At 40.2% G+C, this 19826-nt stretch overlaps 2 protein-coding genes across 4 annotated transcripts in view; one reads left to right on the top strand and one right to left on the bottom strand.

The window, feature by feature from the left end:
* Positions 1-15417, top strand: part of LIG1 (DNA ligase 1) — a 42992-nt gene extending 27575 nt beyond the window's left edge. For all 3 annotated transcript variants that reach the window (XM_075605216.1, XM_075605215.1, XM_075605217.1), the window contains 10 exons: positions 93-188; positions 559-669; positions 1158-1229; positions 3360-3504; positions 3592-3674; positions 6752-6904; positions 8237-8290; positions 9778-9921; positions 10335-10427; positions 10557-15417. In XM_075605216.1, the coding sequence (XP_075461331.1) occupies positions 93-188; positions 559-669; positions 1158-1229; positions 3360-3504; positions 3592-3674; positions 6752-6904; positions 8237-8290; positions 9778-9921; positions 10335-10427; positions 10557-10634 (1029 nt within the window). In that variant the 3' untranslated portion in view covers positions 10635-15417. The remainder of the gene's footprint in view (positions 1-92; positions 189-558; positions 670-1157; positions 1230-3359; positions 3505-3591; positions 3675-6751; positions 6905-8236; positions 8291-9777; positions 9922-10334; positions 10428-10556) is intronic.
* Positions 14445-19625, bottom strand: ATF5 (activating transcription factor 5). Its single transcript, XM_075605218.1, has 3 exons — positions 19469-19625; positions 16797-17072; positions 14445-16636 (listed from the first exon to the last, which is right to left on the bottom strand). Exons 2-3 carry the CDS (start codon positions 16972-16974, stop codon positions 15876-15878), a joined length of 939 nt encoding a protein of 312 aa, XP_075461333.1. The 5' UTR covers positions 16975-17072; positions 19469-19625; the 3' UTR covers positions 14445-15875.
* Positions 19626-19826: the final 201 nt, after the last annotated feature.

A 19826-nucleotide genomic window follows, 5' to 3' on the forward strand; every position in this document is an offset into this window, starting at 1 on the left:
AATACTGCAAACTAAATTTTTACTGTGCAGAAACAGATGTGAATAAAATTAGTTCGACTAATTCCTTAGGGCATTTTTTATTTTTTTAATAGATACATATCCTGGAGAATGGTGAAGTGCATGTATACAGCAGAAACCAGGAAAACAACACGACAAAATATCCTGACATTATAAGCAGAATTCCTACGGTAATATGGTCTTACATGTAACCAATTGGAGAGGAAATAATAACTTTTGTTTTTTTTGCTTTATAACAGATGAAGGTATGAATTCTAGTATAATGTAGAATCATGCCTGATGCCATATCTAAAGGAGAAGGAACAGTGTATTTGATCAAATTAGATGACAATGTGACCTAGAGATTTCACATGTTAAGGATTCTGTGATGAGCTTGGTGAATATAATTAACACGTGAAGCATGCACATTCTACATGCAAAACCCTTCCCAAATGTGGTTCCAAGTGTTTTTTTGTTTTGTTTTTGTTTTAAACAACCGTGCACTTTTTGACTTCCATTATCTTTATAAACCTAATTTCAGATTCCTTTCATCTGTTTTAGGTAAAGAAAGAAACTGTAACATCTTGCATCATTGATACAGAGGCTGTAGCCTGGGACCCAGAAAAAAAGCAGATTCAGCCTTTTCAAGTACTTACTACAAGAAAGAGAAAGGTGTGTGTGGGTGTGTCGGTGTGTGTTGTAAGTGCACCAGGCATTGCTTTAGAATTCACTTGGCAGTCTGAAATATGGATGTTTCAGTGCCATTCTGATTATAACTTTATAACCTGTCTACACTACCTAATTGGTATTAGAAACTCTCGATATTGTTTTACTGATGTTTACTTCTACTGTGTGGCATCCAAACCTTTGTGTGAAAACACTTAAGGACATAGTGTCGTTATAGTGAAGCTAGAACTACTTTTGTTTTTTATACACACACCTATCTTGAATGTTCTTACTGTAAAGATAACACTTGACTCACTTTTTCCATATAGACAGTATACACAATTTATGGGGCATTTTCTGAGCCAAATAAGTTAACAAGAAGTACTGAAGTCTTATTTAGGGAATATGTACCATGGTATTGTATCCAAGTTGGCTTTGCCCCTAAGTTCGCCACCTAAAGCAAGGTTGTTAATGTCCATGCTGGTCTGTTTCAGGATGTGGATGCTTCCGACATTAAAGTGCAGGTGTGCGTTTATGCTTTCGACATGCTTTATCTTAATGGAGAGGTGAGTCTTCATATGGAAAAGTGCGTTTTCATAGTGCATATTTAGTGCAAGGTAAAGCAGCAATCCAAGGTATAATTCATTATTATTTTATATCCTTCTTGAACTGGCGGCTGTTCACCTTGCAAACTGGGGAAGCAATATGGTTGCCGGGGTCAGGGCACCCTGCGCTGGCCAATAGAAAAGCGTAATTTAGACTATGTCGTCACCGCTTTCTATTGGCGACTATGTTTGCATTCCAACTCCCAAGTTTGTAGTCTTTTTGTGTAAAATCCGGCATACACAAGTACAGTATGAACATCTTTGGATTTGGGGGGTGGGGTTGGGAGAAAGTAAGATTGAAAGTAAATAAATGACCAGCCGAGAGTGCTGCTTTTGAGCCTTACAAGACAAACAAGAATGGATGTGATTAATGTGAATACCTTTTTAAAGTGAGAGCCCCAAAAAATTGTATTTTATACACCTTTGGCAGGCAAAACAGCTGAAAGATCATGCTGAGCTGTCTGGTATTGTATTAATGGATACTAGCAAGGTTACCCCCGCATCAGCTAAGATATGATGTAATTGTGGTGCTCCCTAGGTAGGTAATTGAACAGAAACACACTCGGAAAATGTAACCTAGTATGGGCACTCGTCCATCACATGGATGATTAGTGAATGATTTAAAATATAAACTTTAATATCCAAATAAAATATATAGCTTGTTAAAATTATGATTAAACGCATGGGTGATCCAAATGTATAAACACTACATTAAATGTTCAGGATCATATGGTGTATACTGAGATAAATCCTATCACCTGCAAAAAGTGAATCTTAATATCCATAGCCAAAAAGTGGATCTTAGATTCTACTACCCTTCAATACCAGCAGACCATATAGTTCATGCCCTTATTTGACTGTTACTGATTAGGTGCCTAACAAATGCAAGTCCATAATCCAAGGTGAGTGTGTAAGGAACCAGGTACCTTTGCTTGGTCTTTCTAGTTCGTAAAAGTATGTTGAGCCCAATACCTCAATAGAGTGCAGGAGAGAGGCGTAATTGTATAGGAAAGAACATATAACAGGTTGTTCATAACCAGCCCCACGGCATTTTGGATTGCTTCGAAGACAGCAGGGTGGCGATTAGACTCACATGGAGTCGCTTGCTGGCCTGCTTATTCTATTTTGGTGCTGGTATCCCTGTTCCATACAGCAGTGTGTGGTTACAATGCACATCGTTCGTTACCTTTGGTATCATCTCACCTTCACATGTGAGCAATGGGTTCTTTCCTATACAATTACGCCTCTCCTGCACTCTATTGAGGTATTGGGGTCAACATACTTTTACCAACTAGGCAGACCAGGCAAAGGTACATGGTTCCTTACACACTCACTTTGGATTAGGGACTCGCATTTGTTAGTCATCTATTCAGTAACAGTCAAATAAGGGCATGAACTATATGGTCTGCTGGTATTGAAGGGTAGTGGATACTAAGATCCAGTTTTTGGCTGTGGATATTAAGATTCACTTTTTGCAGGTGATAGGATTTATCTCAGTATACACCATATGATCCTGAACATTTAATGTAGTGTTTATACAGTTGGATCACCCTTGCGTTTAATCATCGTTTTAACAAGATATATTTTATTTGGATATTAAAGTTTATATTTTAAATCATTCACTAATCATCCAGGGGATGGACGAGTGCCCATACTAGGTTACATTTTCTTGTGTGTCTTCTGGTATTTTATTAAAGCAGCAACGCCCCCATCTCCATATTATTATTATTATTATTTTTTTTGTTTTAAATAGTTGGAACCAGGTGTCCCCACAGAGATGAACCGTGTCATCATGGTGCCTCACTCCCATTGATCAATAGAAAGCCGTAATGTTCTCTGCATTACATTGTCTCTTTCTTTTGAAAAACCCGGGCAGCCATCTTAGATTTTACCGTCACATTAAGAGAGAGATTACTATGGAAACCGCAGGTTCAATTCTGCCACAAAAAAAGGAATGCCAAAAATGGGGGATTACTGATTAACAAAAAACTGTTTTGCATTGAGTCTCTTTTTGTGTTCGGTTAAATCTTGCTTGTTCCAAAATCCCCATGTGTGGTTGTATTAATTGCTTTGCTATCTTTCCGTTTTCAGTCCCTGGTGAAAGAGCCATTTGCTAAGCGACGGCAACTCTTGCGAGAATCGTTTGTGGAGACAGATGGAGAATTCATGTTGGCTACTTATATGGATACAACAAGTACAGATGAAATATCAGAGTTCCTGGATCAGTCCATTAAAGGTATTGTGGGAATTGAAACTTTTGCCTTCCTGAATCATTTAACGGCATGAAGTGGTTTTAAGTCCCTGTGTGTGTTTTAATCACTAGATTCCTGTGAAGGACTGATGGTGAAGACGCTGGAGCAGGATGCCACATACGAAATTGCAAAGCGGTCTCACAACTGGTTAAAAGTGAGCGAGTCTGTTAAATGTTAACATGTTCTACACCAGGGGTAGCTAATTCCCTGTCCTAAGACACCAGCAGGTCAGGTTTTCAGGATGTCCCTGCTAAAGCATAGGTGGTTCAGTCTTCGACTGAGCCATTGATAGAGCCACCTGTGCTGAAGCAGGGATATCCTGAAAACCTCACCTGTTGGTGGCCCTTGAAGACTAGAGTTGGCTACCCCTGTTCTACAGATTTTTTGCCCAAATTAATTTGATGGCTTATTACCCCAACTCTAAACTTGCAGTAGTAGAGCCACAAGCTGCAGCTGTGCAGATACGATAAAACTTTTTTTTCAATAGTTCACCCAAAGATGACACGTATCACACCTGCCCATCACAGAGACAAGAACACAATAAGGTTCTACACAGAGTTAAGCAGACAATATGAGATTTAGATAGGAGATACTTTATAGATGCCCAAGAAAGAACATGTCTTCTGTTTTAGAAAATGAGGGGAAATTTCTATGAACACTATATTATATCATAGATCAATAACTGCTTCGCATGTGTACAGTACATTTACAACACTTATTGTTCTTCCCTGATGTAATGACCAACCAATTTACTTTTAAAAACTAATGGACAAATATGTGAACAACTTACTGGGGGTATTGCTTGCAGTATTATGCTTAATGCACTTAATTTTTTTTCAGGACATTTGAGAAAATGGTTTGTTCTTGAGAGCCAGCTCACACAGTTCTATCCCTTTTTGCACAGCCCGAGTTGAGCCCAGTAGAAACGTTTTCCAAACACTTGGGTGTTGATTCAGTCTAGTCAGTCTTGGATTTTTGGACAAAAACAGGTTACATAGTAGATGAAGTTGAAAAAAGACATGCATCCATCAAGTTCAACCTATGCTAAATTTAGACAACAGATACGTTATCCTATATTTGTATTTACAGTATATTGATCCAGAGGAAGGCAAACTAAAAACCCCAGTGACATATCATCTAATGATATCTCATAAGGGGAAACATAAATTCCTTCCTGACTCCAAGAATTGGCAATTAGATTACTCCCTGGATCAACAACCTTCCCATGTATACTTATTTGGTATATCCTTGTATACCTTCCCTTTCTAAAAAGATGTCCTACTTTTTTTTTTTTTAACAAATCCATTGTATCTGCCATCAGTCTCCATGGGTAATTAATTCTGCATTTTAACTGCCCTTACTGTAAAGAGCCCTTTCCTTTGTTGCTGGTGAAATCTCCTTTCCTCCAACCTTAAGGCTGAGTTGCTGTGCTCTCCAGTGCTGATGCTTGCTGATGCTCACCTCTCGCTTTACCAACCGGCTGCTTTTCATGTTCTTGCCCATCAGACAGAGCGTGTGCTCTGGTAGGCGGTGATTGTGGGGCGGAGGCGAGGACAGGGATCTGTGTGATGGATATGTATGTATGTATATATGTGTATGATAAATATAGGATATATAGATATATCCAAAATATATATATATCACTAGCTGATATACCCGGCGTTGCCCGGGATGTAAATCTGTAATAGGTAGTATTATGTATAAATAGGGGAACAATAGGTTGACTAGTTGGTGGAAAGGTTGTATAATAATGTTGAAAAGAAACATGGAAGAAAATGTAATACGATGTTTTTTAAAAATGGTTTATTGTAAACACCACAGTACAATGTATATTTTGGTGACATAAATTATGTAAAATGTGAGGTGTGTGTCCCGCTAGGGTGTGATCGAGTGTGAGGCGGCGGGTGGGTGTTCAGTACGGGTGGCGGGTGGGTAGTGAGTGCTGGCTGTGGGGGGGTCCCGCTAGGGTGTGAGCAGGTGAGCGCGGGTGGCGGCTGGTCAGTGATGTCGGTGCGTAGGGGCGGGAGGCGGCAGGCGTGTGTCAGGTGGGTGAAAGGCGGCGTCAGGGGAATTGGGGTGTGTGTGTGTGTGTGTCTGTCACTGTGTGCGTGTCTGTCACTGTGTGCGTGTCTGTCACTGTGTGCGTGTCTGTCACTGTGTGCGTGTGTGTGTGTGTGTGTGTGTGTTTGTGTGTCTGTCACTGTGTGTGTGTGTGTTGGTGTGGTCAAAAACAGAGGTGGGGGGTGTCAAAAACTGAGCTGGGGGAGGGGGGGGGGCAAAAACGGTGCTGGTTTTTGAATGTATTTATTGGGTAAGAATCAGTCAGATCAAAGTCAGATCAGGGAACAATGGCCGCTGTGGGTCTAAGCTCATTTCTGAACTGCGCTCTGATTGGAGGCTGTGTGGTCACGTGACCGCAGCTCCTATCCAGCAAGCACAGAAACACAGATTTGCCTGTAGCTTCAAGCTGGGCGAGGTTCAGCAAGCGTGAGCAAGCAAGTGGAAGCTTTCACTCAGAATGGCACCATAACATATAATGGGTCTCTGAATGTATGCCAAGCGAGCCTCAGCGAGCATGACAAGCACTACGCCACTATAAACTCGGCGTAAGGGATGATCATGTGTCCTTTGTACTGCCCTTGGGATGAATAGTTCTTTTGAAAGCTCCTTGTACTGTCCCCGAATATATTTGTATATAGTTATCATATCCCCTCTTAGACGCCTCTTTTCTAATGTAAACAAATCTAATGTAGTTTCTCTCCTCATAAGTTAGAGTGTCCATCCCCTTTATTAATTTGGCTCTTCTCTGCACTCTCTCTAGTTCCATAATGTCTTTTCTAAGGAGTGGTGCTCAAAGTTGTACTCAATATTTAATGTGTGGTCTTACTAATGCTTTGTAAAGGAGCATAATTATGTTTACTTCCCTTCCATCCATTGCCTGTTTTATGCAAGAAAAGATCTTGTTTAATTTGTAAGTTGCCTGTTTGTTCTTGTTTCCCAAATACATAACCTTAGAGGTATCTTTATTAAACCTCATCTTCTATTTACCTGCCCAAGTTTCCAGTCTATCCAAGTCCTTCCGGAGAGGCATGACATCCTGCTCTAATTTTAGTACCTTACACAAAGAAGGTTGAATAGCCGCTTTGGACTATATTGGATCTTCCCCTAAATGGTGGGGCTATTGCTTAAAGTTTGCACATGAACGTGTTGCCCTTTTTTTTTCTTCTCTAGTTGAAGAAGGATTACCTAGAAGGTGTAGGCGACACTCTGGATCTGGTTGTAATTGGCGGTTACCTTGGAAAGGGAAAACGCGCTGGGATGTATGGAGGCTTCTTGCTTGCATCATATGACGAAGAGAGTGAGGAATATCAGACCATCTGTAAGGTTAGGACCTCTTCAAATCGAAATCTCATTTACCATTGTTTTTTTGAAGGATAAACAAGCAATCGGCAGCGTCAGTGCCTTCAATGTACTTCCCTGTCCATGTTATTTATTGAAAATTCTGTACCAAATGTGCCGCTTCCTCTGTTAAACAGTGGATTTAATTCAAGATTACTAGTAAGCACAATTCAACAATATAAATCCTGAACATTGCATATTCGCATATATAAATACACTGATAAAGGTGACTTGTGCTGTATGTAAAATGTACCGCCGGTCAGAAGAATGTCATCAGCCTCAGTACACTACAGCCCATATAATAGATGCCGAAGAATAGACCCACTGCGTTAGAAAATCAAGAAAATTGAAAGTAAATATTGTTTTCCTTGTCCATGATCAGACCTAGGTAAAGAATTCGCGCAGTAGAAAGATTACTGTGATTTTTGCAAACAGTACTGATATTATGCTTCATTCACCTAGGCCAGACCTGCACAACATGCGGCCCGGGTTGCCTCTCTGTGTGGCCCGCGATGACTCCGGCCGGGCGCCAGTTAATTAAATAAATTAATAATAATCATTTTTAAAAAAAGTTTTAAAAAATGGCCGCGATTCCCCGCGGTCCCAGCGCGCATGCGCAGGGCCCTCTCCCTCTTCTCCCCCCCAACCCCCCCCCCGGGGGAGAGTGATGTGAGGTGCAAGGGGGGAGAGTGATGTGAGGTGCAAGGGGGGAGAGTGATGTGAGGTGCAGGGGGATGTGTGTGCTGTGCAGGGGGGTATTGTGTGGGTGAGGGGGAGAGATGGGGGTATGAGAGATAGATGGGAAGTATCGCAAAGGTTGATAGTGAGGGGTTCTGGGGGAGATATGAGGATGATGATGAAGGGTTCTGGGGGAGATATGAGGATGATGATGAAGGGTGCTGGGGGAGATATGAGGAGGATGATGATGTGCTGGAGGAGAGATGGTGATGATGATGATGATGGTTTTACCCGTGCGGCCCAATTTTTTTTCCTTGGAGCAGTTCGTCCCTTCTCACTTTACGAGTTGTGCCGGCCTGGCCTAGGTGCTGGGCATTACTTTCAGAGCTTGCAAGAGCCTGTATGTGTAGAAATACTGACAAATCCGTGTGTCCCCATTAGCACCAAATATAGTTATATTATGTAGAGGATAACGATAGGTGTGCTTCGAGGTATGTGTTTCCAGGTCAGCTCATTTATAGCATAAAAACAAAAAGATCTGCTGTTGCGTAATGTAAGTTACATATACATATTGTAACAAATGTTGTCTCTATTTTAGGGTTGCCTAAAGTTAATGTTACACTGTCGCCTCTCTTTCAGATTGGGACAGGTTTTACAGATGAGGACTTGGAGAAGCATTACAACTTCCTGAAGGTAGGGAGCTCTTGTCAGAATAAATTTCCAGTTACAGTGGCTGATCTAATCTGATTTCAATTTGACATATAGTTCAGGCTCTTTTTTTGGGGGGGGGAGGAGGGAATTGTGTTCTTAAAAACATAATATTTTGGCTATATAGGTTACCAACCGATTTATTGGCAGAAAAATATATATCTTTATGTATTGACATTGAATAGAAAATACTAATTTGCTTATCAAACTTGTTGCAAAAACGTATGCTTCATTTAAATATATAGCATCACATACATACGGATCATGCAAGTCACAGAAAATGTTATATTGTTTATACTAGTTGTATCCTGCTACACTGGTACTATCCAAACTACAGGATACAATAAGAGGTAGTTCTTACAAACGTATATCAGGCCTCTTAGTGAATAAACATTACTATGCAGTAACCGCTCCTGCTCTTTACTGGACAGTGTTAAAAAGTTTGTCTGTATGACATAAACGCATGCACATAAACACATACACACGCGCACGTACACTCACACAAACATACTCGCATGCTTGTATACACATATACGTGGGTTCACTCCCGTACAGGCGTACATATATACACACACACACAAACGCACATATACACTGATTTACAGAAGTATTCACCCCCTACCAAAAGTCTCACATTTTGTTGAAATACAAATAATTTATGCAGTTTTTCAAACTAACTTTTCTATACAAAGCTGTAGTAATTAAACTGAACACTGTTATTTCAGGAGGAGGTTAAATGTCAGCAAAGGGAATTAACAAAATAAAATGTACTGTTTTCATAACTATTCAGTCCCTTAAGTCAGTAATTGGTAGAAGCACCTTTTCCAGCAATTACTGCTATGCGTCTTTTTGGATAGGTCTCTAATAGCTTTACACAGTAGGGTGGTGACATTTTTGACCATTCTTCATGGGAAAATGGATACCGTTTTGATTAGTTTGTTGGGAATAGTCGATGGACAGCAATCTTCAAGTCTTGCCATAAATGTTTGATTGGATTTGTCAGAGCTTTGACTGGGACACTCAAGAAAATTAATTATCTTGTTCAACCACTCCAGTATGGCTTTGGCTTTCTGCTTTGGGTCATTGTCCTGCTGAAATGAGAATTTCCTCCCCAATTTTAGAGTCTTTGCTGACTCAAACATGTTTTCCTTGTTCAGTTTAACCACTACAGTTTTGTAGCTTTGAATAAAAAAAAAAGTTATTGTGTGTGTAAGTGTGTACGTACGTGTGTGTGTGTGTGTGTGTGTGTGTGTGTGTGTGTGTGTGTGTGTGTGTGTGTGTACGTGTACACACATAGGAGTTAAACTCATACCGGCTTCTGAGTGGGATTGCTGCTTTTAAGTGTGACTGTAAAAAGTTTCACCTATCTGCGTTGTCTTGAATTCATGCAAAAGACAAATGTATGCGAAATAACAGATGCTGCAAGTAAATTTGTTCATAGTTGAATCTGTTCCTATTTGCGATCTTCCTAGGATCATGTCATTGAGAATCCCCGGAGCTATTACCGATGGGACAGTGCAACTGAGCCAGATCACTGGTTTGATACTGTGCAGGTTTGGGAGGTGAAGTGTGCTGACCTTTCCATCTCCCCTGTGCACAAGTCAGCTCTTGGACTGGTATGTTTCTATGTGCAAACAATATCCTTTCCTTTCAGAATTTCTATTGTTTTTCTTTGGTTACACTTCAGGCAGACATTTGCATTTCTCTCACTCAAAAACAAAAATATGGTCTATAAATGGGCAAAATAAGCTATAGAAAACGGAACATTTTGCATGGCTATTGGACACTGCATAAAAAATAAACACTAGAATTTTTCTCTTGGTAGTCCTACATTGAAAATCTCATGGCTTCATCATCAAATTTAAACAAGGGTTTCTGATGTGTCCTTTAAAAAAAAAAAAAATGGATTGGAGTTGTCTTCAACATTAGTAAAGGCTAACGTTTTTTTTAAAAGGTGTAGGATGAATTGATGTCTTTGGGGCACAGTCAAGGGAGCAGTGCATGTTATTAAAGGGAATGGTCTTCTCAGGTGGAGGACAAGAAGGGAATCTCGCTGCGCTTTCCTCGTTTCCTACGTATTCGGGATGATAAGAAGCCAGAAGACGCAACAAACAGTTTTCAGGTACAATGTTCATGTTCTAATGTTAACATGTCTATATAAAAAAAAGTGTGTGTGTTTGTGTATCTATCTATCTTAAGATATGGTCGGGCAATACCAAGAATACATGTCTATGTTGTCTTTATTCTGCAGGTTGCTGATCTTTACAAAAAGCAACAACAAATCCAGAACACTTCCTCAACTGAGAAGGGAGAGGAGGATTTCTACTAGACTCATGGAAACTCCTCGATACCTCCGCACTCTACCTCTCATCCTTAAACTAAGGAAGGAGAGGCATCCTGGATTACAGGTTACTTCATGTGAATATTTGTGCTGCCTTAAATGACATTAAGAGCAGCCGGCACATGAAGATAGGCAGGTGGACTGTCTTGGCGTACAAAACCTGTTGCTCTATTGCAGACCTGTACCGTATTTTCTAATCCATTCGTCACCTTTAGTGTCTGTGATCCCTTTCGTACACACACTCACACTTTTTGAAAGTGCAGCTAAACTTGCCATGTTAGAGCCAGATGTCTGAAGACCTCTTATTTTGGAGGTGCCTAGCATCATGTCTATTACACAAGATTCTCCTAAAGGGAATAGTTGTTATATGAATCTCTGGCTTAAAAAAGTTACATCTTTTATAAGGTCATTTCTGTATACCCTCTCAGAGAATAGACACATTTTTTCCATCACAAATGTCTGATTAAAAGGTAACTTTGTATATTATCAGATTGTGTTGTTGTGTTTAATGAAAACTTGCAGACAACCCCCCTCTTATTTAGAAAAAATACTGCACCATTAAATTGATGTAAATGAAATTTGTATACCCATAAACACATGCCTAAATCTTTCAATCCAACTTGTATTTCTCATCAGTATACAGTATATGTAGTCGGTGTGAACGTAGATTTATAATTTAGGTGGAAGAATTAACTCTCATTGTCCTACATGAAATATATTGAAATTAAGTTATGGTAAAATAATGCTTTGTGTTTGACCCACTTTTCCATGGAATACGGCAGGATTTTCATGACTTGGGATTGTAGCTACAATCTGAGTTTACAGATGTGAAAGTAAAATCACTGTTACTATGCAACTAAACCCTTTAAGTATCATTGAAGCCCTTCAATACAAGGCCTTCTGCAATTACTTTGAAGATTCTACAAAACATGATTTTGGATTAATACATCTAGGATGTGAAGCTATTTTCAGCTGAGGTTCAAAGAGCAATCCCTTCAATTATGTACAAAGAACTTTGGGCTCCTGCAAAACATGTAAACAAAAACATGAAACATGCACTATTCCAATAATACATTTTAATAGCACCAGCTTAGTGTAGTTGCTATAAAAGGGTTCTGATATTAAGTGCATAGATTATTTCCTGCCACCCCCCCCCCCCTTTTCTTTGCCAGAATCCCAAAATCATTGTCATTCAATCCAGGATAATTGAATTAAGATTTGATTTTGTTTTAAATCAGTGGATATGATTACAAAATGTTAACTAAAGCTTGTTAAAGAGAACCTGCTGCTCCAATTGTATAGTGTTAGAGGCAAGAGCCAATTAAGTCGGCTTTAGCAAACTTTACAACAATACTCTGCAGGAAAAGAAACATTTGGTGAACAGCAAATTCGCTTTCTGTCTATCAATAAGTATGCCAAATCTGAACTTGACATTCAACATATTTGTGAAGGTTTTTTCCCCTTGTTTATGGCCTAAAACTATAGTGGTATGTACATCACTGCAATTGTATGCAGATCCCAATTACATTTTACTAAGACTGCTGGGGATGTAACACCACTCAAAAGCAAATTCAAATGTTATACGAATGGCCTGTAGTTTGCATAATTTAATAGTGATGAAGTACCTGTTTCATACTGTAAACTTTAAAGTAATTTATAAGATTTACAGAGCGGGGCAACAAAATAAAAAGACAGTAAATCAAGACTAGATTAAATCTATGTATGACTTAACTGGGAAGCAATGACGTTGTAGGGGAGAGTGTAACGTACAGACGCTTGTGAACCAGTGAATACATTTTTAAAGGACTACAAAATAATGCAATCTTAAATCTTGGAAAGTCTGTTTTCTGTAATCCCATCTTTTAATTCCCTTCTGTACTGAAGATGTGTTTGAAATGGTGCAGGCCCATCCTCGACTGAAAGGGTTAAAGGAATTCTGCTTTGTGCTTGTGATCTCTCTGTATATATGTGTAGCATACACACCTTGGGCTAAATATCTTTTAGATGCCTTTCCGATGTACAGTCTGTGCCCCTGCCTCTGTAGGTAAATCCAGCCTATCTCTTGAAGAACAAATACGTTGGAACACTACAGAAAACGAAGCTACCCCACCATTCTTTTCCTACAAAAAATAATATATATCCAAGATTGCCAACAGTATGATGATGCTTTCTGTTCTCTCAAAAATGTTTGACTGCTGCATTGTTTTGGAATGTAGCTGTGGTCTTTTAATACATGTCCCTAAATTACTTGTGAAAATAAACTGCGATATCCATGTTGTCTTTTGGATCTATAAAATTCGAGTAGTTTTGTGCTAAATTCTGAGCCAGAACATACCAGCACCTGGTGAACATTGCTTGTAGCACACTGCTTCACGTGTGTAAACTACACAACCTACAGTCCAGGACGAATCCTTTAGGCTGCGCTTATAGTGCCGGCGACAGCGACGCCGCGTCAAAACAACTGCATTGCTGCTGTTGCGTGTGCTTATAGTAAGCGCGACGGCTTGGTCGCGATCGCTGGAAGTCATCTCAATTTGATTTTTTCCAGCAACATAGGCTGACTTTGCCGTCGTGTTGCCAGCACTGTAAGCGTAGCCGTAGGCTTGTATTATACGAAGAGCACAGCAGCCGCTAGAAAAGACTAATTTCTTTCCTCACAGCTGCTGCGCCAACGCTGTCAGCCATACATGTCGACAGTGGATACACTGTTGTGGGGAGACGGGTATCTTGCATTGCCATGCATGTGCTTCGTATAATACAAGCCTAACAGTGTATCTACGTCTGAAAGCGTTGGCGCAGCAGCTGTGCGGAAAGATAAAGAAATTTGTATTTTCCAACGGCTGCTGTGCCACTGTGAGCCAAATCTGTGAGGCCTACCCTTGTGATGTCATGGCCACGCCTCCTAGTCGTGCGTATCATCTGTTTACCTATATACACGAAACGCGCACTTGCTATAATACATGCCTTAGCTCTAGTAATGTCACAGGAATGTGTAAACAATTTAATGCCAAGGATTGATCCTGGTGGATCTTTTGCAGCGTGCAAGGGCCAACCTACGACTTGATGTTCTATTCATCTCCACCCCGAGTGGTACATTTTGTATCGTCACTCAACATTCCCCATTTTCTTGTCTGCTGCAGTTAGAGAAGTTGTTTGACGAACCCTATCATGCCTTCTCCTTTACGATAGAGTTAGGGAACCAATTTGTGCTTTGATAGTTTTGATACCTTCCAATTTGATGTAGATATTCATGCCTGTTTTTACTTATATGGTTACATATGAAAATGCATAGAGAAATTTAATGCGTAAGTTGTACAGTCCTAGAGAAGCAAGAAAGCTAATGTAAGGCAAATCTATAATAAACATTTGCGTTTTAGATTAATGTGAAAAACCTGAGATCTGCTTATAGACTAGTTTAGTGTGTTTGGCGCCGAATTGAACCTAGGACATTTTTAGATGTGTACTTTGTTTGGATTTAGTGAATGGATGTTTGTGTAGACTTGATATTTGTAAACATAATACAATTGCGCCAAGTTATTTTCCAAATATTTACTAAATGTTATGGTTTTATATTTAAATGAAATACTTAACCCTTAGCCAGAGGGGCATGCAATACTGTACATTGCTGTGCAAATATAAGCTAGACCTGGCCATTCCAAAATCAGTTGTCTGCAGCATGTTCCAAATTGTCACTTTAAATGACTGTTTCAATAAAATTATTTTAAAATGCATCCAACACATTTACGCACCATTTCAGAAATAAAATGTTACTGAACCATACAAATAAACACAATGATATGCACTTTCAGAAAGAGATTTATTTCTTAATGAATGTCACATTTTATAATACAAAAAATTGTACTAGCAAAAGCGCCTCTAATAGTAGCTACCAAAAACACCTAATTCAGGTAAGTATTCCACCGCACAAGAATTACTCTGCTTTTACAGTCCCATGAGAGTACCTGGCCATGGAAAGTTAAATCTCTACAGGGGAGATTCATAACCTCTAATACAGACGATTGCGTGTTAACTGCCATTGATTGGAATACGAGAAGGCAGAGGTTAATAAAACTTGAAGTATGTTCCTTCCCTCCCACCAAATTACAGAATTGCTCTGAACTTTAAAAAAAGTATTCAGTGTTTGTTTCATAGCAATGGCACCATCTGACCCCCTAGCAGTTCTGCACTTATACTCTAACTGCCATATGAATTATTATTAGTTTCTGTGAAATGTTGGATGTCATTCTTGTGCGTAGAAGGCTACTATATATGAAAGTATAAAATACACAATACAAACCGCTTACAAATCACAAAAATAGGACATCAGAAGAAAGTGCCGTCCCAGTAAAATAGATTGTCACACAATCATGTGAGTGCTCAATGTTGCTGACATGTAAACATGCATTTTATTCATGTCAAACCATGCGCTAGCATTTGTGGTTTTGTTTGTATAGAAGTCCCTGGCCAAGAGTACTAAACAGGCCAAGTTTTCAGATGAACATACTAGTGCTTTGCATTTACTAATGAAAATGTCTGATTACAGTGATTAATGCTTATGAGGTATTATAAAGCCTGGCCTGTTTGTAGAAGACTGGGTCAGGGGGTGATTCAAACAAACTTGACTAGCAGGACCATCTTTTTACTCTCTAAAAGTCTTCTAACCCCTTACCCCCAACTGACTTCCACTATGTTTGCATTATTGCTGAATCCTTTGTTGTCCTTTAAACAGACCCACTGTATAGGAATATATTATCTTATAAAAATTAAAACTCTTGTTACAATGGGGGAGATAAGAACTTAAAAATAGCTTCTCTTTCCCAGAAACAGAACCATTTTACACCTTAGGTCCACCAAAGGTTTTATAGTCTTATTCTAAAAAGAACAAAAAACACAATTACATCACATTCAAAAGTGGCAGAAATCCCCCAAGTAGTAGGGGGATCTTGCTGATGAGTTATTCCATAGCTAATAAACATAATTGTCTTGCCATTGTTAGCCTTTGTCACGTATTGGTGGTTTAAGTGGAGACAAAGACATGATTATGGCAATATTGGTAGCTTTCAAATTCATTTGGGTGTAGGTGCTTGATTACAGCCTTGTCCGCTTCAGAGGAACTGGCCCAATAAGTTTTCACCTGTTGCAGTCTGTAAGGTGGTTACCCATACAAAAAGTAAGTGTCCCCTAAACATGCTAATGTATCTACATACTCACACACGTGTGGTTTTTACATTAGTTACTACGGAGTCTTTGACTCCTGGCCTTGTAGACCTCAATAAGGAGGTCCTTGACATACTGAATTTCTCTTTCGATTGAATCCGACTTTTCTTTGAGCTCTCTGTTCCTGACCTCTAGGCCCTGGCAGTCTTCATCCAGGGCATCATACTCTGCTCGTTTTCTCTGTCGGTACCGCAGGGCTGCGGTCTTGTTCTGGTCTCTCTTCTTCTGTTTGCGGTCACCTTTTTGTTGGGTAGATACAGTGCAGCTCGAGGCCACACTGCTGGGGCGGTCGTATGGTGAAGGCCTGCCCACTCTTAATTGTGCTGGCGGGTCAGTGGCATCATTTATGACACTTAGATCCTGCAGGTCTTCTTCAGGGAAATCATTAGGAACATCGCAGTAAAGATTCAGGAGCTCGAGGCAACCCAAATCCAGGGTCTCCAGTGTGGCTGTGGCAGATGCTGGGGTATCTGCATTATAGGCCTGGAACTCTACTTCTCTTCCACCAAACTGTTGATCAGGTGTGGGGAAGAGGAAGTGAACTTCATGGGAAGGAGGGGTGCTAGGAGCCACTTGGTCAGGAGGCAGTGGAAGCCCAGGGGAAAGTGTCTCCTCCAGGAAGTAGTCTTCCATCTGCTCTAGCTCCTTTTTTAGGAGGGTGGCCATGATCTCCAGGTCTGGGGCTGGAGGGCCTGGCATTGATGGACCCATTGCACCAGGAAGAAAGCAGGAAAAATCTACTCTCTCTGTCATCCAGTCAGTGAATCCATCACCTGGGGAGGGGGGAATAAAATAATTGTTAGTAGTTGTAATAATTTAAAAAGAATCATAGGGATGTAGAAAAATGGACCCAGCAACTGGATTCAAAGTGTCCATTATGTTGTCTTTTTCTAATAAGCAAGTAATTTAAAGCAGGATGTGTATTGTAGTTACCTGCCAGGCACCCGGCTTCAGCCCCATGTGTGTTCACCCCATCCTCCATGGGTACTGCTAGGTGTTCATAGTGAGCTCCATGGGCAGGGATCTTCAGGAGATCCGCCCGCCAGTGGAGAGTGCTAACTGGCAACATAGACATCTCCAGGTTGAGGTTTAGGGCTGCCAGGAGAGACATTCCGACCAGGGCAATTCAGTTCCACGCTGGATAATGGATTGGAAGCACGATTCCTGCTGGAGATAGCAGCGGAAGGTGCAGAGGAGAAGGTAAAAGACCTACAACAGAAAATACAAAGTGGTAAATGTTTTAATCATCTTAAATTATCAGCCATTTGTAACAACATAATTGTCAACATACATATTGTGCTTTAACAAGTCAACTAACTATTATAGTCCATTTTCTAAAATAGAAGTGCTTTCTGACACCTTTAAGGAGTTGCACAGTTAATAATTTACTGCAATCAAATATTTGTGCATTCATCCTAGTCCCAATGTTGGTTACTGCCAATATCTGGTGTGGCTGGTGGTCACGCAGTAGAGTTTTCAGAACCACTGTTACTGGCTTTTGTTTCATCCAACCCAGAGCCACATATGCTTTAGGACTTCATGCTAGATATCATAATAAATGCCTTGGTGCCCACCTTGCCATCCTCTGACCAACCCAATACATGTGGCCCAAGCAATAAGTCTTTTGGCCAGACATCCCTGAGGAGTGAGTCCCAATTTTGGATGATTCCAAAAAGTCCATTGCAGTTCTGTAAGCCAGCCTAGGGTTTAAACAGACTTTGAAAAGCAGGCTCCGCTCCAAAAGTTTGTATGGCCTAGGGGCTGGGAGCCTGAAAATTCCTGGGGGCATTGACTTGTATGAACAAAGTTGAGTATTTAACCCCTTTTCTGCCAGAAGGGCCTTACTACATTTCCCATTTGTTGCCTATGATGGGTACCAGTGTAGCACCTATTGATACATTAAAATGCTTTTGTGCTTGGTTGTAATAGAACATAATCCTTCTAAATTAGTATTTACTAAAAAAAAAAAAGCTAGAGCTTGGTGAGATTTAGGCTCTTAACTGCCTGATTTATGCACAGGACTTTTACATGCTGTCTCATGTGAGCCACAGGACGACGGGTTTGGTTTCCTTAATCTTAAGATTTTGCAATAATTTTGATGATTTCCCCCTTAAATTCGCTCTTTTTCTCTCCCTACATTAATCTGTGTGCAGAAAGTAAACTATGCGAGTTACAACAGAATCTAACAAAAACATGTTTAAGCTCAATTATGTGTATTTAAAAATGCAAATAACTTATTAGCTTTTAATACTGCAGCTAGGGCTATAGTAAAATGCAATCCACAAGACATGAAGTATGCAGGAGGTAAGGCAGAATGTTACTGCAAATACACTGGGACACCAGTTATAGAGATTACTAGTTACATGATCTATAGGCATCATGCCAACAAGCAACTAGCATTACAAACATCTGGTTATGAAACTGATACACGCCAAACGTGTACTGTAGTGTCTATATTTGCCTTCAAACACTATAGGCCAGTCAGATTCTTATTTAATAAGTGGAAGCACTGCATGCCACGAGATAATGGTGAAAAGCAGGGTTGCAGACCTGCCAGAGAAATGAATGTGCTCATAAGTGATATTTCTATTTGCTATTTAATAATGTCAATATAAAAGTAAAGGCATAGTGCAGGTAATGTCTTCTTAATCAGCAAGTTTTTGTGCCCCCCACCCCCCACTACACCGGCCAATTATTCTTTTTCAAAATATGTTGGAATGGACCAATATATAATGTTCTCCCTTTCTGAACAAAGAATGCGTTCACATTATGTTTCGTTTCATCTCCTGCATGAGCATGAAGTCTCTGGGGGGGATGTTTGCCGAGACTGAGAACAACAACCCCGCGCTGTATTGAATCCCCCTGTGATTCCGCGGTTGCTGTTCGCGCAGGTAGCAAAGCCGAGTGACAGAACAGCCCTACAAAACAATGGGACATTGGAAAGATCAGGAAATGCTGACCTGTCCCTTTATCTTTATATCATCCATTTCTTGCTGCTAGCACAGGGAGTAAAAGTGAATATACCCACGAAACCTATATCAGATCCATTCAATCAATGTATGTCCCGTCCATACAAATATCCATATCAACCTTCTGCAACAGGGGTTTATTTTAAGCACAAAATACGCTGCATTGTTTGGACACGAGACTTGTACCATGTTATCTAACACCAAGCAAGTAACCGATCACAACGATCACTAACCAAGTAACGCAAATCTAGCAACAAGTCACTGTGCAGACAGACATATTTACACACAAACAGGAGGAACTGCAGAGACGTGTCTCATAAATATATACATGTGCTGATATAGATCGCACGTTGTATTGTCTTCTGTTCATACCAAACATGTTAATGTATAATACCAATAAACAGGCAAGCAGAGGGTGTACTAAATCATATATTTGCAATATGCATTTAATAAAACGGCATTTGGTATTTCCCCAACATACATTTACATCGCATAGAAGCATCATTAGCATTGCAGAGCCAGGTGTCATCTCTGGCTACGTTGCTAACCCACTGCTCCTGTGCGGGCAATGACAGCAATACACTTTAACTCTCACTCATCAAACCAAGGCGGCACAAATAACGTGTTAATACTTACGCCATCTTTACGATTGTATTGGTTGTGGAACACAAGTGCAAATGCACACTTGTTTTGTGGTTCTGCAAGTCTAGAAAGCCATGATAACAAATATAAGTGGCGGAGATCCCGTAAATAGCTACGACTCGTCGAAGTAAAATGAAGATATGACTAATCCCTATCAGGGGCTGGGCATATACCTCAGCCGCAGAAACATCACCGCCCCCACATATCCCTCCGCACCGCACACCTATCCTCCCAGCACAGTGCAAGGGGCCGCCTCTTTTAGAAACGTTATTTATTTTTTTAATTAGAAACTCGGCAACTCTATTAGTCTATGTTGCTGCATTTATAGTTAATCTCTGAATGCGATGTTTCA

This window comes from Ascaphus truei, chromosome 6 (assembly GCF_040206685.1).
Source record: "Ascaphus truei isolate aAscTru1 chromosome 6, aAscTru1.hap1, whole genome shotgun sequence".
Classification (NCBI taxonomy): Eukaryota; Metazoa; Chordata; class Amphibia; order Anura; family Ascaphidae; genus Ascaphus; species Ascaphus truei.